The following is a 22,538-nucleotide window of genomic DNA, read 5'->3' on the forward strand; positions in this document are numbered from 1 at the left end:
TATATAAATACTGCACACAAATAAAGCTCAGCATATAAATACAGTACCAAAGGCAAGCTAAGTGCATAAATACAGCATCAGAAACAAGCTCAGTGCATAATTACAGCACCACAACTAGGCTTAATGCATAAGGGCTCCTTCACATTGGCGAGGGCGATATCGGGCCGTGATTCACATCCCCGATATCGCCCTTGCAATCCTTCTGAAAACCCCTGGATGCAAGGAGTTTTCACATGGAAACAGCCTTGCATCCCAGCGGGGGGTCCCTTCATCCCCGCCAAGGCTGTCACAACTGCAGCAGGAGACTGCGATGTTCTCCCACTCTTTTCAATGGAGCCAGGGCTGCTGCAGCCTGCTCCACTGCAAACATGTGGTAACCCCTGGATGCAACAGTTTCGCATACCTGAGGGGCTGAAGGATTCCCCCACCTCAGTTCTCACGGCCGCGGCTGGGGATTGCGATGTTTTCTCGTTGTTTTTAATGGGGCTGGCACTGCTGCTGTTGGCCCCATTGAAAACAATGGGCGATATCGCCAAAAGAACGGACATGCTGTGATGCGTTTTCTTCATAGCATCGCACGTGCTGCCATGCAGAAAAAATAAATAAATATCGCAAATGTGAATGAACCCATTCAAAAGAATGGGTTTCATATTGTCCATCTCGCAATGCACAAATCTCGCACGATTTTCTCACAAGTGTGAAGGTGCCCTAAATACAGCATCAAAGCCAAGCTATGTACATTAAAAACAGCCCTAGAACCAACCTCAGTACATAGATACAATACTAGAACCAAGATGATAACATAAATAAAGCCTGAGAACCAACCTCCGCATGTAGATACAATACCAGTGTAGTGGCCCAGAGTTGGGCCCCAACAGCACGCAGCTAGGTGCATCATGCGGTTTGTCTGGTGTGACTATGTATATTAACCGTTGTTTTGGTGTGTTGACCTCAACAGGTCACTAAACAGTTAATATTTGTGTTTGTTTTGTCTGTCTCTGCATGATTTTGCAGGATTCACCCTTTTGTCTATCAATCACCCATAGCGTGGGTTGGGATTGGTGAAAGATTTCCCCAGCTCCGGATTGGTTATTGGAGTGGGATTTAAAAGGCAGCTCGGGGGTGGGAAAGAGGAGTAGCATAAAAAAAAAAAAAGGAAGAAGAAAAAATTGAGGAAGGGGGTGGTGTGTGTGCAAGGAGTGGGAGACAGAGCAGCGCTGGGGTAAAACTGGGAGTTGGGGGAGCTAACAGACCCGACAGCCCCTAAGGAGAGCGGAGTCTATTTCAACCCTGCCTGAAGGAACCAGACACAGGGCAGACCTCGCGGAAGCTGGACGGAGAGTAGTCAATCTAATTGTGAGTCTAATCAGTCCAAGCATAGTAAACATTCGGTGTGCCCTTCATCAAGCCCACGCTAGCTCCTCCATTCCTCCACCACCAATCGCCCTGGTCAGCGCCCAGATGACTTAGTCTGGCAGTTTTACCCCCAAGAGAGAGAGAAAGAGAAAGAGAGTTCAGAAATCCTAAAATGTTCTTTCATGCCTGTGTGAAGAATTGTTGAAGTTCAATACTGTCTGCTAAAACTACCCAGTGAACGTGAATTTATCAAGTTGCTAGAGTCAGTAAAAACTGTGTGCCCCCAGTTTTACAAAAGCTCTTTTGGTCTGGACACTTAATTTCATCGTTACTTCATACTCCGTAACATACTTTTACCACTGTTATTATCAGTCATCCTTGTGTAATCCGTCTACTGCACGGGCCATCGTTCTATGCAGAGTAGCCACCACCGTGACTAGGCCCGAGTTAGAAAAAACACTAGAATTACTTCTGCCAACTCTATGTCGCTGCACCAGAACCAAACTGATAACAAATACAGTAGCAGAACCAAGCAATTGTGTACCGGGGTGCCAATGAGCTGACAGTAATGCCTTGGAACATCAGAGAAGACAAGACAGAACCAGGAGGAGGATGATTAATCTAGCTCCACAAGATTTTGTCACATGGAGGAAGTAGAACATCTGGTCGGGTAGACCTAAAGCAAGCACTCACCCCCAGCCTACATCCACCTGGTGGCCGCATACAAGCTGGTGGCCAGCACTCTATCTGATCACATAGGTCACATGTAGCTAAAACACGGCCATGCATAGGAAATCTCACTTATCAAAGCAATCGACCCAAAACTAGTTTAGATAGGTTACCATTGAGGCACATAGGAAGAAGACCAACACATACAGAAGGTACTGAAACAATGTTTGTGTGAGAAGAATGGCTTCAATTTCCTTAAATAAGTCATCTTGTAACACAAATTCAAGTGCTCAAAGTTGACTTCCTAAATCTAGCCATACACATTAGATCAAACATAGCTGAACCTGACGATTTGTTTGGGCTTGGCTGGCATTAGGGTACGTATGGAGGCCACCAAACCAATGACAGATGTCTGGGGAAGGGAGATCTGGCCTGTAAAAAGGCTGTGTGGATGAAGCCCAAGGAGAACAGTATTGATAATAACAGTATTATAGGCAATTGCTTATGAGATCCCATATAATAAAATACTTTATAAACCACAGCTCTCGCACAGTGCTGTAAACAACATTTACTGTAGTACTTAGACCAAAGGACCAACAACATCCATTAAACAATGTCTATTGTGCCACTCAGACCAATGGACCTTTTGGCAAGTTCCCTGAATAAATACTGAATGTGAGGGGGGCACAGTTAGGGTTTCATGCTTCTGGTCCCAGCTGGATGCAATGTCAGATGGAAATGGCTCGCTTCTGCCCACCGTAGAATAACTGCTAAAATAAGAAATGTTGGGTTTGGCACACAAATCTCACACAGTGCAAAATAAAGATGAATTTCATGTCCCTGGGAAATCGCGTTTCGTTTTTTTTCTCCATATGAAATGAACAATGCCGCAGTGTACATACTGAATAATGATACTGTGCACGTAAAATATACGGAACGCCTTTTGGGTCCATTATAGAAAAAATATGAAAGGGGGAATGTATGAAAATCAGAAGAACCCTCGCATAAGTAAAGAATTCAACCTCCGGCTTTGATAAACTTTCTCAATCGGAAAACATGTTTCCCTTTAAACTTTTACTCGGCCTTCAGCTAAGAGCGCCTTCTTAAGCGCACCAAACTGCAGCTTCCAAAAACCTAAATGAGTAATAAATCTAAAAAAAAAAGAAAAAACTAATCATAAAAGTTTTATTTCTGGAAATTCCTGCACAGAAACTGACCCGAGGGGCGAATTTTTACATTTGCAGCATGTCAGTTTTTGTTACAGAGTGATTGAGGATTTTCCCCCTTGAGTTCAATAGAGAAGTCCTTATCCACAACAAAACCTAATTGTTGATTTTGCTACACATTATCTGTGGATCCTCAGCAAAATCTACAAGCACACATTTCAAAAACATTGTTTTTTTCTTTTGCATAATCAGCGGGAAAATCCTCAGCTGCAAATCTGCCACAAGTCCACACTGTCACAGATCAACAGCCACATTGAGTAACATATCTTCTGCCACATTCCTTGTCACCAACTGGTGTGAGTCAGGGTTACCGCCATGTTCCTGATATGGGGTTGTCCTCATCAGGGTAAGCGAACAGCTTTTAAGTATGGCTTCCTCAGCTTAGTGGGATTAGGTCAGATTGCCTGTTTGAAAGGAGACAGGTATGCGTGGCCGCAGTCAAAGACGGATTCCACTGCGGGATCCCGCATGCGGAATCCGACCTGGTTGTGTGCAGGCGGCCTAACGCCTGAGTCTTTAAAGAGATGACTGACCCTAGAATTCTAGACCAATGATACATTGATAATTGGGCACTGAGGACAATGATATTTTGAGACACTAGACCATTGACATATATTTCTTTTTAGAGAAGTTGAACAGGGATATGTTGACCATTGGAACTAATGAACAAGTTGGGGCTCTAGAATAACAATATAGCAATACTTAGACTCTTAGAACAATGACAAGCTGATACTTGGAATACTAGAAAAAGGCTATACAGACACTTGGGTACCTTGAACAGTTTTTTTATATGCTAAAGGACCTTATAAATGGCTATTCGATAAATCGGCACACACATTTACCCGAACGATCGTTTGCCTGACAATCAGACCATCTACAAGGGCCAACAATCAGCCAATAATGCAAAAGCAATTGGACACTTGAGTAGGAATTAAGAGTAGTATTTATTTTCAATTGTTAATACTTAGTGGGGCCTACTTTGGCCCTAATTACATCAGATACTCTCCATGGTGTACTTTCTACTAATGTCTGATACACTTCAGCTGGCATTTCTCTCCATTCATCCTGCAAATGTCTGAAGAGTTCTCTCAAAGAAAATGTAATCATCATTGGACATCAGATGGCTGTACCTGGGTGTGGAGGATGCTGGGGAACACCGCCTGCCTGAGTGTGTTGTGCAAACACTTAAGTATGGTCTGGGAATGTTTTACGTGGCATGGTCCCGGTCCGTTGGTAGTAGTGGCAAGAACTATGAACACTGAGGTGAACCCTGACATGTAGACAATAATGTGCTGTTGACAATGTGGCAATACTCTGGGAATGGTCAGCCATACTTCCAACAAGACAACGCGCCTTGTTACATATCCAACACTGTTTTATGTTGATTTTTGGATTTGGATGTTCCACGATTGGACTGGCTGCACAGAGTCCTGCCGTGAACTCTACTGAGCATCTTTGGGATGAACTGGAATATTGGGTGAACAGTGTCCATCTTCTTTGAGATAACTCACCAAACATTTGAAGAATGATTGGAGGGAAATACCAGCTCAGCTATCCAATTACTTTTGGTAGGATAGTGTATTAAAGTGATCCTCCAGGTCTGGAAAATCAAAGTTGGGCGAATTGCTTCTTTGACTACCTGATGCACTAGTATATATCAGTAGTCTAAGACACTGCATGCTGATCTGATTGGCCAGCACTACTCATATGGACAGCACTGGTTAATCAAAGCAGCATGTAATGTCTTAAACTAATGCACAGTGTGCATCAGGTAGTCAGAGTAGCTGGTGTGGCCATCTTTACTTTTCCAGGCTCGGAGGGTTGCTTTAATATTGAGTGTCCTAGAACATTGGTATATTGAACATCCTGAAATAATGCAAAGCTAGATGAATGAGGAAAAACTTACGTCTACTTCTTGAACATTATTTGCTGACACTTTAGGAGTCTCGGTAGAATAACTTCAGATTGAAAACCCAGAACAATGAATACTTGGCCTTCTGGAACAATAACCTACTGATCCTAAAATAATGACAAGCCAAAAGAGCATGCATATTCTGACTCTTTAACATTGTATGCTAGGCTTTTGGGGAAGAGGGGTCATAGAATAATCACAGACAAACAATTAAAAGATCCTAGTATAAAGCCATACAAATACAAAACTTGGACCCTCTAGGAAACAATTTAATAATATGACCGTTCCTAAAACAATGGCATGCTGCACAATGAGGGCATATTAACCCTTTGCAGTCTAACAATTAGGTATTGTAGAACAATGCATAGGAATACTTGGGCTCCTAGAACAATGACATATCAATACTGGGGATCTTGGAACAATAATGTGCTCATATTTAGGATTCTGCAACAAGAACATAATGACCTTTAGGGTCTACTACAACAACATGCTACAACACCAAGGATGGCTTTACATGGCACAACTATCATCTAAACAGTCACTCGAAATAACAGCTAAACCATATGAACGACTGTTCCTATGCTTTCACACACAGCTATTGCGAATTGTTGGGAGATCTTACATGGGCCAAAATATCATTCATCAACTAAATAGGGGGCATGAGGTTCTTTGGTGGGTGTGTATTTGAAATTCCAGCCCACCCAAATACACACTCATTGATTGCTGAGTCCACTGAACGCACATACATACATTCGAGCGGTCTTTGAACACTCGCTGCTGTGAGAGCACCCATCACTGAGTGTCCCAACAAAGGCCAAACCAGCTAGAGAACTTCTTTCATAGACCAGCAGGGACCAGTTGCGTGTATTTATGCGTTTTCGGGAACCAATGAGCATTAAGTAGGAGGGCAAAAAAAGACAGGAACCAATCAGCATTCAGTGGGAGGCTCACACTGAACAAGCGCACACCTCCCTGCAAAGTTGTTGGCTGATATTTGAATGGCTATTACCCATTTACACCAGACAATAATCAACCAGTGACTATTTTTAGGTGAGCTGAAACAAAGTGACTAGTGAATGAATTCTCACTCCTTATCCGGTTGGTGGCCGTGTTTACGTGGAATAACTGTGGGTTAAAATCACTCTAATGAGTGACTAGTATTCAACGCTGCGCTTTAACAGCGATGCATGTTCTATCTTTGGCCGTTTTCAGCCCTGCGTCGCCCATTGAAATTAATGGGCAGCGGTTTCAGCGCTCCTGAAAACGTGGCACAACTTAGTATCACGCTTCTTGCAGCTCTAAACGCAAGTGCTAACTGCACTATCTAAACAAAAAAAAGGAATACTCACCTAGCTGGCGCCGTCAGGGTCCCCGCCACTGTTCTCCGGAGCTCCGGGCAGGCTGCTGAGCACTTGTCAAGCCGACAAAGCATCTATTGCTAGTGACAGGGATTGAAATCGTCACCTCCCAGTGAGAGATTGCTCTGATTGCTTCAGGAGTGCCACCTCCGCCAATCTGCGCCGGCACACTATGCACTAATCATAGCCATTCAATGAATGGATGTAATCGGTGCATGCAGCACTGGCTGCAATTGGCTGAGCCTGCTGACACTCAGCAGGCTCAGCCAATCAGAGCAATCTCTTGCTGGAGGCAGGGTCTTCAAACCATGTCACTAGCAAAAGATTCTCTGTCAGTGATGACAAGTGTCAGGAGCTCTGGAGAACAGCGGCAGGGACCCGGACAACGTCAGCTAGGTGAGTATTGATTTTTTTTTTCAGCATCCTTGGCTGCGTTTTCAGCTGTGTTGAAAACACAGCCGAAACGTTGACAAAAATGCATAACAACGCTGCTGAAGCCGCAGTAAACGCAGCGTTGAAAAATGCTGCGTTTCTGCAAACGCCTGTGTGAGGGAAGGCTTAGGCTGAATACACGGGGACAATCTTCACGCTCGAGTTCCGTCCAACAGCGATATGGACAGAGCGTGAAAGTAAACACAGATTTCAATGTGTTTTCACATGCAGCGATGCTATGAGACAAAAATCATTCATGTGATATTTTTGAGTGATTCCTTGCAAATAATTGCCCGTTATTTTCTATGGGATCTTTAGAAGAAAAAAAAAAAAAACTCCCACTCACGTCCCATGCAATATTCATGTGAGTGCATTTTAGCTATATTAGGCCTTAAAAAGATAGGCGTCCCATAACGGAACAAAATGAAACCAGTGATTTTAATGGTTTTGTTTCCACTATCAGGATTCTTGCACATTAACCCTTTCCAATCCAATTTGTATCCTGGTTTTCCTAGGGGGCCTTACTCTTTCTGCCATTATACAATGGCGCTATATGCTGGCTAAGGCCAGTACTGCACGAGGTGACATATTGAATAGGCTCCAACAGCAGAGAGGCTGGCAATATACAGTAAGAAAAATTCCAAGATCAGAGCTGTACAGCCTTAAATCATAATGTCTTCAGAGGTCAGACAGTGGATTGGAAAGGGTTAATACTACGTGCGAGAAAGATAGTGCAGAACCTATCTTCCCATTTTTTTAAACTCGTCTGCACTAGCAGCGACCATATTAGTGCATGCGCCCATGTGTTTTTGCCCTTAACTATAGGATTATTTTCACACAGGTGTACAGTGATGCAATCTAATGCGTTTTTTTCCCAAAAAGAAAAAACGCATTGCACTAGCTGAAAAATTGCAGATTTGAAAATCTATCTGGATGGATGATGCACTATAGTCGTAAAATGAACATAAAATGTGAAGATTGCTCCCATTATATAAAAAGCATTGTATGGTTTCCCAGAAGACAGGAGGAGAATAAAGCCTGTAAGACAGTCAGGTGTATTTACTGTCAATATGAATGTTTCAACAAGTGTTACAATGTTTCCATAGACTACATAAACAATCATACACTAAACAAAGCAGAACCACCTTCTGTATCACCAATGGAAACTTGTATATTAACACATTCCTCCCTGAAAACAAGGAAAGCCAGCAGGGACTTGAGACATTTTCCTTACAACTGGAAAAAGTGTCACAAAGTCGCTGCAGGCGTCAGTAATCTCTGCCCGACAGGCTATAAAACCACAAGGAACTCGGCTTTCTCTTTCAAATTCTATTTTTTCTGTTAAATCATGCCAGACACATCCCATCCTACAAGAAAACCACATTTCTTCCATCATCCTTATTTGGAAATCTACAAACTTTTAGCATTAAGACTATAAAAATTGAGAAATTCTGTTGGACGATAAGTAACATTTTTGGTATTGATGCAGAGGCGTAGCTGGAAGCTCCGGGGCCCCAATGCAAAACCTGTAACAGGACCCCCAATTATAATGCTTTATTCATAGTACTGGGCTCCCTATATGGAGAAGAGAGGCCTTATGGGCCCGGGTGCAACCGCATCCCGTATAGCTACGCCAGTGTATTGATGTTAAAGGTACAAAACTAATAACTGTACCAGGATGTCCACCTGAAAACAAGTCCTTGAGTCTTCCTCATTAGCAATCTCAAGTGGCGTTAAGCATGCCTTGAAGCAAGAGCAGTGGCTATCGCGCAATGGACCGCCACTTCATTCATTTCAATGGGACTGCCGAAGGTGGCCAAGGACTTAAATTCAACTATGCTTGGTGGTCCCATTGACATGAACAGATTGGCAATGCACATGTGATGCTGCTGCTGTCCTTACTTCAGGACCTATCAGAGCCCTGTTGCTTAGATTGTGGTGGCCCCAGCGGTCAGGCAGCCACTTATCAGCAAGTTACACCTAAACACAGGATAGGGGATAACTTGCTGTCATGTGACAACCCCTTGAAAGAAAATTGTCACTGTGACGAAAACTATGACAGATGGGCTGACTGGTTTGCACAATCCCCTTCTGATGTTGCATGTCCCTCAACAGAAGATTATCATGGGACTGGATGACTCTCATATGTGTATGGGGGCCTCCTGACTTTTCCCAACAGATGATGATGGAGAAAAGAAGGATTGGCATGATAAATTTCAACGTACTGTACAATCCTTTTCTCCATCCATGGGCACCTTGGTCTGATCACTGGGACCCACATTGATCCCAAGAACGAGGGTCCGGAGCATCCCTGAATTAATGAAGCAGTGGTTGCACATGCCTCCACTCCATTCATTTCCATGGGATTGTTTTAACATGGCTATCTCCCATAAAAATGAATGGAGCAGTAGTACACATATGTGACTGCCACTCTGTTCATTCAGGGGCGCCCCATAAACCGTTTTGGGGATCGGTCGTGGTCTCTGCAATTAGCAAGTTATCCCCTATACTGTGGAAAGATGACTTGTTTTTGTGGTAAACTCCTTTAAGGCTCTTCAGGGATCTGGTGTATTTAGGGGGTTCATGCAAAGTTGCCTTTGGAGGTCCCTCTGCCCCATATGGAGAGACCCGTGAATGACATGATAGTTGGGGGCCCTGTTACAGATTATGCATTAGGGTCCAGGAGTTTCAAACTATGCCTGTGCATAAGACACTGATATCCATGGAGGCCACAAGCTACTCCTCAGCAATGTCTTCCATTGTCCTCCGGCAGCAGAGGTGTTAATTTTTGCCGTATTTAGGGTTGTTATTATAAGGATGCCCTTTGACATTACGTTATAAAGCAGACATTGTTTCCACAGAGCAGCTACAGAAACGTGTTGTAAATATTTGTCCCTAACACAAGACCCCACCGCTCGGCTGAGCCCGCAGCTGACAGACATGTCTGAGGGCAACCGAGAAAATGGCTTTTACAATAATTCCAAGCACTTCACTGAATTTATGGGCAGGAAGAAAACGAGGCATTATATCGTATAATACCCATTTATGAGGCCAGACACGAAAGACTGCAACTAAGAAATGCTGACCACAGCTACAGAAATACATGGAGGGAGCATTTCTGACTCAAAGAACTGTTCCAAATTGATAGTTTATTTCTGCTCCTGGGAAAGCTGGGTAACAACTAATAAGGCAGTTATAATTTGAAACATCTCTGAACTATTCCGTTATACATTGCCCTCCAATGTAGTTGCATCACGATTCAGATTTACTATTCAGGAATATGGGAAAGCTGAGTGACAATGTTGAGAGAGATATAATAAGAGATATAATGAGAGTAATGGCCAGCCTTAGCTACGCAAGACCCCTGCGGTCACACGGAGAGCTGGCCTTCAGTTTGTAGAGGGGCACCAGGTGCATGTAGGCTGAGGGCAAGCACGCCCCTTGGGTCTGCTTAGCCAGATAACCTTCCCCCTTACAACAGCATCTTGTGGAGCTACAAAAATCCTCCTCCTCCTGGCACTGTCTCTTCCCCTATGATGTCCTAAGGTGCCATTGTTAGTCCATAGGTGCTCCCAAAAAACAATAGTTTATTCTTCTGCTACAGAATTTATGTACCAAGACTGGTACTGGTTCTGGTGCTGTATTTATTTGGGAAGGTTGGTTCTGGTGCTGTATGTTTGTAATGAGCTTGCTTCTGGTATTTTTTCTATGTACTGGGCTTGGTTCTAGTGCTATAATTATATACCGAGCTTGGTTCTTGTGCTTAATCTATTTACTGAGCTTGGTTCTGGTGTTACATGTTATAAGCTTGGTTCTGGTACAGTATCTATTCACTGATCTGTTCTGGTATGGGTACTCTGCTATCTACGCAAACACAATACAGACAGACTGTATATCAGTGCAGTATATATTGTTTTTTCTTATGATGGGGGAGGGGGGTTCCAAAAAACATTACAGACAGGGTGCTATGTAACCTAAGGCCAACATCGATGAGAGATTTACTATTCAAGACTCTGGGTAAGCTGAGTGATAGCTTTGTTATGGTAGTGACAGCTAAGCTGGATAAGGACCCTTGAAAGAGTTATCCAATGATATATAAAACAGGTTTACTATTCAGGAGTCTGGGGAAACTGGGTAATAGCCCATGAGAGAGCTAAAACAGCAGTCATGTTGATTGTAACACAGCTTTCCTTGATTCCTGAAAGGTAAATCTGCTTTGCTGTTCAGTAACACATCCTTCTCACATGCACTGGCCAAAATTAACAAGGAAAGCTGGGGACAATCCATAGGAGGGCTATAATAGAATCATATTGATTTTCAACACAGATTTTTTTCACATGGATTCCGCCTCTAAAAAGCATGGCAGAAGTCCACAGCTGAGCTGCGGATTTCAGCTGCGGCTATGCAAAAGTATGTCCGCGATTCTGCATGTGCATTTAATTCTTTTCAATGCAGATCTGCTTGCAGAATTCCCAATGCAGATTCCGCAGGAAATCTGCATCAAGAAGTAACACGTCCCTTTCCCCCATCCCCACCCCACACATGAGGATTTGAAATCCTTGAACGTAATGGAATGTAGACTTGTCATAGACTTGATGCAGAATAGGTGCGGAGTCCAGTGCATAAACCATTTTGCGTGTCACCCAGCTTTCCTACATTCCTGTAAGGCAAATCGACCTAGCTATTCATTAAGGGTAGGTTCATTCTGCGGATTCCTACCCAGATTTTACCGTATGGATTCTGCCTCTGTAGACTGTGCCTGTAGACTGCAGATTCTGCCACGGCCATGCTAATGATTAGCCGCAGATAAGTCCACAGATTTAAGGCTATTTTACACAAGACAACCTGTCGGGTGCCGATGCCCAACGGGTCGTGCCAGCGATGATCGTTCCTGGGCTTTTCTACAGGTACGATCATGCAGAAACCGAAAGCCGCACGAGACCCGAACAAATTCTTGTTCATCATTCCGAGACATGTGTTCACATTGAACGATAATCGCTCAGATTCCCGCATCTAGCTGATTTATCAGCCCGCATCCAGATTTACTGACCTGTAAAAAAGGGCCCTAAGGGCGCCCACCCACTGGCGATTTTTTTCCCTGCGAAATTCGCAGCATTTTTTTCTCTGCAGGGGTCTATGGGACTTGTAATGTTAAAATCGCGATCGCGCAAAATCGCGATTTCGCGGTAAATTGCGATTTTGCGCGATCACGATTTTAACATTACAAGTCCCATAGACCCCTGCAGAGAAAAAAATGCTGCGAATTTCGCAGGGAAAAAAAATCGCCAGTGGGTGGGCGCCCTTAGGCCCGATGTTCATGGGCGGATTTGATTTGCAGCACCCATGTAGGAGATCCGCAGATCAAGCCACCCATAGGGATGCATTAGCGTCCACAAAGCAGCTAAACGCATGCAGATGTGATTTTTTTTTTTCCTGGCCTGTGGATCGCACGCTCAGGAAGAAATCACAGCATGCTCCATTTTCCTGCGGATCCCGCGCGGACAGCTTCCATTGAAGTCAATAGAAGCCATCCAATCCACGGCCCACCTGCAGCTGTCACTGTGGACGTGCCGCATGTCCACTTGCACGCACTGATTCCACTGCTGAATCCCGTAGCAGAATCCGTGCGTACCCGTGGCCATGGACATAAAAAGATAGTTTCTTCCCTCTCCGGATACAGAGCGGGTCTTCTATGTGCCTGCCGGATCTTCTTTCTTCAGCATGGCAAATCCGCACGCCGGAAAAAAAAAAATCACATCGGCATGCTTTTAGCTGTGTTGCGGATGCTAATGCATTCCTATGAGCGGCTTTATTTGCGGATCCCCCACGCGGGTTCCGCAAGTCAAATCCGCCCGTGGACATTGGGCCTCAGTCTTTTTCAATCAGTGTGCAGAATTCCCAACGCAGATACCATGCAAAAGTGGTGTGAAACCAAGTCAAGAAGAAACATATTCCTTTTTTATGCACATGTAGATTTGACTAAAGCACGGATTTCCTCTGAATGTAATGGTGTGCGCATTTGTCACGGAATTCGACGCGGAATCGGCACAGATTCCATGTCAAATTCAATGGCAAAAATCCCCCATGTGAAAATCCCCTAATACATCTCCTTCACATGTAGGCAGCTTTACTAATCAGGCATCTGGAAAAGCTAAGAACCCTTAAGAAATCTATAGCTGCAACCATATTGTCTGTCACCCAGCTTTCCTTCATTCCTGAATGGCAGATCTACAAAACGGAGAAGACGATTAAGAAAGTGGAAAAGTATTGCGGCCACTTATGCCTAACGTCACTGCCACTTTGCTCTAGTGATAGGCAGGGGTCACTGCAGTTGGACACCCACTGATCAGGTACTGCGCCATGCCACCAATATCTGTACGGAGACCCCCTACGCCTGGTTACTGCTGTGTGCGTGCGTCTGACAATCGGGAAAGTAGAGTCATTTCTTTTTATAGTCTGCGTGAAGCTGATATTAGGAAAGTATTTGATATTTTGTGTAACCCGTAATTGTGGTAAGTGATTTGTCTTTCCATTTGCCCTCCAGATTTTCTGGTGTAGACTTAACCCTTTTTTTTCTAAACAGAAATCACAAGTTGTACTTTCCTTAGGGTTCCCACATACTTGCGTTTTTTAAACGCGAACGTCAATGGGACTTTCTAAAGTTAAAAATGCATCGCCCAAAAATCGCAAAGCACAAACTTGCGATGCGTTTTTAACATTAGAAAGTTCCATTAAAAAAACGCAACGTTATCACAGCGTTGAAGAAAACGCAAGTGTGCGGGAGCCCTTAGCCTGGGTTCCCACACAGCAGAATTCCGGTGGAAATCTCGTGGTTTGGCCACAGCGAAAAACTGCTAGATTTCCGCCAGGAGGAGCGCTGCTTCAAAACCCGCGGCAATTAGCCGCGGGTTTTGAAGCGGCCCGGCCACTCGCTCTTCCGCTGCGGCCAGCGCTTTCATAGAGGAGAGCGTGGCCGCAGCGGAGGAAGAAAAAGAATGAACATGCTGCGACCGGCATAATCCGGGATTAGCGGCCGCAGGCGAATTTGCCACGGCGAAATTCCGGACGGAATTTCCGCTGCAAATCCGCCCCGTGTGAACCCAGCCTTACTGCAATCTGATCCTGGAAAAAGCCTGATACAGATATGCCCACCAGTATACAGGGTGGGCCATAGGAAAGTAGTCTGGCACCAAACGCTAAGGCTGTATATACACAGCCGAAAATAATATGCGAGTTCTGTGCAATTGTGTAACGCGCAGCATACATGCGTTGTGGTAACGCATTATTATGAATGAGTTAATACACAAGCGATTCTTTGCTCGCTAGATTGAAAAATGGCAGAATGTCCTATTCTCACGTATGCAGTCTCCCGCACATCGCACAGCACGCGGAAAGGGTGTCCATGTTCTGTATGATGAGAGCTGTGCCTAAGGATCTCAGCCTAAGGCCTACTTCCCAGGTCCAAGGAAATTGCGTGAGATTCGGGCATTGCAAGACACATGAATATGAATCCCATTCTTTTGTATGGAGTCAAATACACAAGTAATTTTTTCCCCGCATCGCAGTGTGGGAATAAATCGCGGCATGTCCTGTATTTGCGAATTCTTCTGACATATTGCTTTCAAAGGGGCTGGCGGCAGCACTGCACCACGTGCTAGATGCACGCAGTGCGATGCGAGGTCTCCAATTGAGAACTTTTGGGAGAAATTCTGCGAACCTCTGCCGCGGCTACCAGCCGTGCCGAAGGATCCCTGTGTAAACAGCCTCGCAATTTCCCCACGGGTTTTATGCAGATTACTTCCGCAGCGAGTGGACAAGATTTTTAAAATTTCAGCCCCTTTGCTGCTACTGCAAATACCGCGGATTTTCCACATGCAGAGTCGGTGATAAACCGCCCTATGTGAAACCAGCCTTTCACAAGTGTGTGGCGCAGGGCTACTTTTTTGTGGCCCACTCTACAGCTCCCGTCACCCAGCTTTCCCATATTCCCGGCTGGCAGTGGAACAGCGAATATATCACTCCATAACGAGACACAGTTACCATTCAGGAGTCTGGGAAAGCTGAATGACAACCCCATACATATTGAAATGGTGGCCATATTAACTATAACCCAGCTGTTCCAGAAACACTTATAACTGAATGTAACTTAACAAAAGTATGTGACCCCCACCCTAAGGTTTTTATCACTGAAGCAGAGTCAACATGATCCTCTCCGCCGTGGAACTACAAGCCCCAACATGCTGTGTTAGGTGGCCTTGCATCCTTGAGCCTTGAACTTGCAGTTCTCCAGCAGCCCCTGCTCCAGAGCTATGGTACGTGTTATCATCCAAATCAGGATTCCTATCTAGACCAGTGATCTGCAGCTATGGCTACAAGAGTCTGCTGGGAGTTGTAGTGTCACAGCAGCTGTAGAGCCATGCATTGCAGATCACTCATCGTATCCCACAGGGGAACTATATCCTCCCTAGGGGGGAGATACGTCAGTCACTACCTTTGTACATATCGAACAAGTATATTGGAGGAGACGGAAAGCCGAGTGCCCGTAACAGGAGCGTTCTACCTCCAGGCTGCGCCAAAATGGGTTGCCAAGCAAGTTCAGGCAGACATATAGTCAACTGATTCGCATGTCGGGGCCAGAGGGGCGAAAATACCTTTATGTCAAAACATTTTTTTACCGCTTTCTCAAGTATTTTCCCAAATTTAAAGGCTTTTTTTCTGTGACGCGTCCTAAAGTGTGGGGTAGCGGAGGACACGTGTACCTCTGCTCCATTCACTTCAATGGGATTGATGGAGATATATGTTATTGCGTTCAAGCGCTCGGCTATCTTCTCGGGTCCTACTGAAGTGAATGGAGCGGAGGCGAGCATGCGGATCCTCCACTTTGGGATGCACCGCGGCTGCATTCTGGGTAGCAGAGATTGCACCCCAATGCCCCTTTTTCCCCATAAGAGGTACCAGCACTGACATGTCCTAGTAGGGGGAACTTTTCACAGATTTTGCACTGGGGCTTCACGTTATATGAGAAATTCTCACATTAGCAACCAGCAACTAATCTGACAAAGTCCCCACATACAGAAAACACTGTGGATCAGTGCTACTTCCTAAGGCGCATTCACAAAAGCGTATGCAATTTTGGTCCGTGAAAAAAGAACAGATTTCACTACGTGTGTTGAATGCGTTTTTGATACATATGTTTTTTTACATCCATGTGCCATCCGTTTTTCATAAGTGCCAAAAAAGAAAAAAAACACAAGAAGGCCCAAGAGATGTCACTTTTTTGTTTTCACTCTAAAAACGCAGCACACATGCATGCAACATCTATGTTTGTTGCATAGTTTTTTACTTTAATTCGTCCGTGTGCTGTCCGTATTCAGTCAGAAAATACGCCACTGCAAATGCGCTCTTAAAGGGATAATTGGATCAGTGCTACTTCTTAAAGGGACAATTGCACATTTCTGGTTGGGTGGCTCAGTGGTCAGCATTGTCGTCTTGCAGCACGGTAGTCCTAGGTTCAAATCCTACCAAGAGCAACATCTCGATGGAATTTTAGGGTGCGTTCGCACATAGTGGATTTTGGTGCACAAAATCCACATCATTTAGTGCAGATTGTGTCACAGATCTCCAGCAGATTTCATCCTTTCAATCGAAGGAGTGAAGTTTGTAACAGATCTATGTCAAAATCTGCAACAAATGGTGCAGATATTCCACTGAGGAAAATCCACAAAAATCCGTTGCTTGTGAACACACCCTGAATGTTCACCCCATGTCTACGTGTTCTTCCTCCCACATGCCAAAAAACATACTAATAGCATTGAACATAGATTGTGAGCCCCAATAGGAAAGGGACAATCTAACAATCTAATCAGATCTGACAATTGGGGACAATCTATGTCCAGTGCTGTGGAATATGTGCAATATAAATGATTAAAATAAAGAAATCTGTAACTTTGGCATGAAAACGTAGATATACAACCGTCGTACGTGGAACTACAACTCTTAGCATGCTGATTGGGTATCTGCCTTTATTTTTGCTTTGTCTTACCTTGCAAGGAGATGCCACCGCCTTGGTGAGGGAGTCCAGCCTGGCACTGTACTCTGTGAACTTCTTCTGGTACCTAAGCGCTGTCATCTGCAGCTCATTTTGCACGGCGGAGAGCTGGGACAGCAGAGACTTCTCTCTCTTGCTGGATCTCAGCGCCCTCTTTTTGAGTTCAGTCTCCAATCCGGCTATTTTAGCCTGGAGAAGACTATTCTGCCCCCTCACCGCCTTCAAGCAGCAGTGATCCCCAGACTTCTGCTCCCTATACGTCAGCATAAGCCCACATCCCTTCTGGCAGATGCCCACCGCCCTGTGCTCGCAGCACTCCCTCATGTGGGCATCCATGTCCTTTAAGTTGAGCACCTCATTGCACCCCTTATTCCGGCATTTCGCTGGTGAATAGTCGCACATCTCTGCGTGTTCCCCCAGATTTTGGAGCTTGACCACCTTGTCGCAACCCCTGGAGTGGTTGTCACATTTGATATCCAGCTTGAGGATCAGACTCTTCAGGGGCAACACGTGGTTGAGCTCCTTGGCAGAGATTCGTTGGCATTTCACCGGGCAGCTGCCTTGTTGTACCACCCAAGGTAGGACGCAGCCTGCGCAGAACACATGTCCACAGGGGGTAGTCAGGGGGTCCTCCAGCACTCTGTTGCATAGGTTGCATTTAAAATCTGGGTCCACTTCCCCACTAAAGCGATCTAATTCAAAGCCCATAGTGCTGCCCCTTTTAGTTGCTCCTTGCTGGGCATTGGAGATCCCAGACTGGCTGGCTGCGGGCTGTGTACTGACTCAACTCACAGCAGAGCCGGTGGGGGGCGGGGGCCTCTACCATATGTACTGGAGGCTGGGATTTATTTTCCAAGTGAAGGAGGGGCTGGAGAGACCAGGGAGGCACATGTGTCAAGGAAAGTTCTGCAGACTTGGGACAAAACTGCAACACATTCAAGCCAGACAGATTGCAACGGCTTGGCAGAGAGCGCTTTAGCTTGCAGCTGCTGCAGAATCTCTTGCCTAACCCACTCAATTTACCCTCCTCTAACTTCCTTGAACAACTCTGTTCATTGCTGTATTCTCCTTGCTCCGAAGCACGTTACATAAATATGTAAAGCACAAGTCTGTTTTTACTTGGTGACATCATCTAATTATTTGTATCCATCTCTCATCCGCCTTCCATGAATACGTATGCAGGATAATAAGTTGTTGGTGAGTAGATTCATCACCAAAGGGGATGCGCTGGGGTTTCTTAATCCTTTTTCTGCCAGACATCACTGCCAAAATCTTCATCTGCACTACCCTGTGTACTTCGCTACAGAATATTATATAAGTAAAAGGGAATTAATAAGTAGTAAACAACAGAACATAGTATCTGAGACGCCTTGGTCTAATTATAAAGCAAATCTCTGCCTCTAGAGGTCACTGTATCAAGGAGATTGCTGTGTCTGAAAGGGGTCGTCCGAGACTTTTACTATTGATCGGCAAGGGTCCGCCACTCAGGATCCTGCCAATCTGCTAATTTCTGGCACTGGTGTCACTGCGGTGCAGAGAGTGTTGGAAGCAGATAGTGCTGTTAACATTGCAGCAGGCCGGTTTGGTGCTGTAGTATTCAATGGGAGCTGTACCTGCAGTACTAAAATGGGCCGCTGCAAAATGGACAGTGCTATCTGCTTCTAGTGCTGTCTGTACTGACAGTGGTGCTAGGAATCAGTTTATTGACAGAGGTCTTGAGCAGCAGATGGCTGCCAATCAACTATTTAGGACCTCATCAATAGTAAAGTCCAAGAATATCACTTTAATAGCAGGTATCTACTTTTTTAGATAGGTAACGCAGTGATTAGGAACCTATCAGTATATGACAGGAACAGAATGTGCATCATCTGAATACCAATTGGATGATAGTAGTCAGAGAATGGAGCAGATGGATGGGGGATGGTGGTGATTATCAGATATTGGAGCAGATGATAATGGTGAACAGATAATGAGAAACTGAGAATAGCTGACTTTCCTTAAGTCTTCCCCTGATCTATCTGGATGCTGACTCTAACACCAGACACCTCTGTCCCTGAAAATCCTTAAAGTTATCCCTAATGCAAAGTTGTCCAAGTATACTTTGGCCACTTGCCACTAAAACATATACAAAAAGATCATCATCACCTTCAAGAGGATGAAAAAAACCCAAACACATTTCTGATAGTGACGCAATATCGAACAAGAAAAAAAAACATGTAATAGCCAACTATCAAACAATCCAACATGAATGATCACAATTAAAGGACAATTTCAATATTAAAGGAGCAATCCTGTGAATCATTTTATACCAAAAGTCCTAAAAGGCTGCTAATAGCTGTTTAATAGTAGTTTATGGTGCCTCTAGCATAAAAAATACCTTTTTCATCAAATTTTACTTGTATATGTTTTTCTAGGTGTTGCTGCTAATCTCTGAGGATGGACTCTGGGCAAAAGTGGTCTCCTTCCCCCTCTGGCAACTGACAATTTAGTGATTTCTTACTACCTCTGCAGAAGGCATCTTGTCTACTACACTGCAATGTGCTGCAGAGGCTGCTACTTCCTGACAAGCAAGCAGAAAGCTATTTTTATTGGCTCTCTTGAGGAGACCGGACTGTGAGGAGTGACTGAGCATGTGTGTTCAGCGCATTAGGTGGATAGATGTGCGCATTGCAATACATTGAACTCCAGATGGCACTGTACTATGTAAACATCACAACTCTTCACTGGATGACTTTTTAATAATTTGGTGCTTTTTTAACTACAGGTGATTTCTTTCCTGGGATATGCCTCTTTAACTGTGTTATCCACTGTGAGTATTTGTTGTGCTCAGTTATAGCACTCAGGGAGGTCTTCTGTACATACAGCACTTCAGTAGAACACATCACCCTGCAACTTGGAGTTTATTATTAAACCAAGAAGCAAACAGTGTAACCGGCACGGTGGGAGAACAACATTTCTCGAAGGAAGCACAAAGTGCACTTAAGAAGGCAACGTTTGTTTATTATTGTGCTTGAATGCATAAGCACTGTCACCGTTCAATAAGTCAAGAGACATAAACTGTTAATTATAACATGCAACATGGGCAGCACTTAGACCAATGTCCTCCACTCTGACTACCTAGTACAATACTCAGAATTGTTGACGAGCCACTCCGCTCTTGTTGGCTAAAAGTGAACCCACATTTTCAGGTGACTTTTCAGAATAAGCTGCCATGTGTGTAAACGAGGAATAATGTTTCTGGCCATTATGTAACTTGTATCCTCAGTTTTCCCCTCTGCAGGCTTCATCTCTAATTCTCGGTTTTCTCTAAGCTCATGGGTGTAGACTGCAGCTTTGATGTCTTCATACCCTGCATATGGAGAAAACAGAGGATTCTGCTTGCTAAAGGTCCAATTACAAGAGCCAATTATATGGTCCAAACGGTCTTACGAATGACATCAGCTGTCATTTAGGTAAGAATAAAAATGCTCATTGGCAGGTGCACATCTCCCCATGTAAACGGGAAGATGTGCGGCCAGACAATGACAGCTATATGTGTACAAACCATCATGTTAAAGGGGTTATACCAGAATTTCAAGTTATATCCTATCACCACTAAAAACGTCACCTATCTGGAGAATGAGACTCTCATGTCCGCTCTCCTGTCACTGCGGGGTTGCTTTTACCCCCACAGTAACACTCTGAATGGAGCGCTGGTTGAGCATGTGCAGTCAGCACTCCATTCATTTCAATTGGGCTAATGGAAATAGCCAAGAGGCAGTGAGACTGCTAACAATCAGCAATTATTCTTTATCCTGTGCATAGAGTATATCTTGAAATTCTGGTACAACCCTTTTAACAAATAGTCATCTAGTCACCCCCATACAGCAGATAACCTACTCATGTACACAGACGGAGTAAATGATGGCCGACATGCTCATTGTCCTTCAGCAGTCATTAATATAGGCAGATTATCTACCGGTGTAAAAGGACTTCAATTCTCTGTAACATACATGCAGAACTGTAGGACAGCGTACAGCAGTACTGAACAGTGTAGATGTCATTTCAGTAGCTATAACTCACTTACAGTTACCGGTCTCTCTGCTTCTGTTTACCTCCTCCTCATCTTCCTCCTGTCTCCATAGACTTCTAAGGGCAGCATGAGGCAACTCCCACTTCTTGTTATCTCCGCTGCTAGATAACATGTTAACAGACAATAAACAGCAAGTTAGAAGAAATGGAGACCCTAGAGGTCAGCACTTTAAAGTGAATTTTCAGCATGAAAACATAATTTTGCTAGTTATAACATTAATTATAACATAAGCACAAGTTGTTTAACCCTTTAGGATGGGTTCAGCCTGCGGCTTTTTAACCAAGGATAAGCCAGTAAATTGGACAAGATTTGCAGAAATTTCGTCTACACGTTGCGGCCAATCTGTTGCAGTCAAGTCACATGAAAACTGGCATGCAGTGCAGATTTTAAAGCTGCGGCATGTCAATTCTTTCCTCGTTTCCACAGCAGCCTCTCTCCTCTCTATGGGGAGAGATAGCCACAGTGGTATGACGACAGCGAAGACTCTGCAAAACCTATGTGCGGAAGGCTGCGGGTTTTGAAGCTGTGCTTATCCCGCTGAAATCTCACGGATTTTCGGTGCGGTCATTTCGCGAGATTACTTCGGGATTTCTGTCCCATGTGACCACAGGCTTAGTGCTACAGGACATACGTTTATGTCCTGGCTGGGAAGGTGTTCCAAGAAATCGATATAAACGTATGTTGTTTGAATGGCATGGACTGAGAAGCTGAGCTTGTGTCATTGGCTGTGACTGACAGCTAGCCTCCCACGGCAACAGTGGGGATCGGTGAGAACCCCTTACACATGCCATGATTAATGTTGATTGTGGCATGTAAAGGGCTCATAAAGGGAGAGCACTGCCTCTGACATCATCGGCCCACCGCAACCGGACTGCGTGCATGCCTGCCATGGATTTTGATTGCTAACAGAACAGAAGTACTGCAATCTACTGTAATATTTCTTTTGGAAGCATCCCCTTAGGCTGGGTTCACATGGGGCGTAAATTATGTGAATATCTAGCGGAATGACCGCAGCGGGACCGTATGGAAATACCGCAAGATTCTGCAGCAGAAATGCAGCTTCAAAATTTGCACCGTTCAGCGCGGATTTTGAAGCGGCTTCACCAGCCTGCATTTCGCTGTGGCCATCTCTCGCCATAGGAAGGAGAGAGGCTGCAACGGAAACGGCGATGAAATTTACATGCTGTAGCTTTGAATTCCGCGCGTCACGTCGGTTGCAGCACGGCCTGGCCGCAACTGCTTCTCCGCAGCGTGTGGATGAGATTTTTGCAAATCTTGTTCACTTTGCTACTTTATCCCGGGATAAAAATTGACACCGAAATTCCGCTGCAATTCCCCCCATGTGAACCCAGCCTTAACCCTTTCCAATCCAATTTGTATCCTGGTTTTCCTAGGGGGCTTACTCTTTTTCTGGCGTTATACAACGGCGCTATATGCTGGCTAAAGCCAGTACTGCATGAGGTAA

At 44.6% G+C, this 22,538-nt stretch overlaps 1 protein-coding gene across 2 annotated transcripts in view; it reads right to left on the bottom strand.

Moving 5' to 3' along the window:
* The window catches only part of PDZRN3 (PDZ domain containing ring finger 3), a 258,422-nt gene extending 240,646 nt beyond the window's left edge, over positions 1-17,776 (bottom strand). For both annotated transcript variants that reach the window (XM_066596711.1, XM_066596710.1), the window contains exon 1: positions 16,996-17,776. In XM_066596711.1, coding sequence (XP_066452808.1) covers positions 16,996-17,709 — 714 coding nt within the window. In that variant the 5' untranslated portion in view covers positions 17,710-17,776. The remainder of the gene's footprint in view (positions 1-16,995) is intronic.
* Between the last annotated feature and the right edge of the window lie 4,762 nt (positions 17,777-22,538).

Source organism: Eleutherodactylus coqui, chromosome 3 (assembly GCF_035609145.1).
Source record: "Eleutherodactylus coqui strain aEleCoq1 chromosome 3, aEleCoq1.hap1, whole genome shotgun sequence".
Lineage (NCBI taxonomy): Eukaryota > Metazoa > Chordata > Amphibia > Anura > Eleutherodactylidae > Eleutherodactylus > Eleutherodactylus coqui.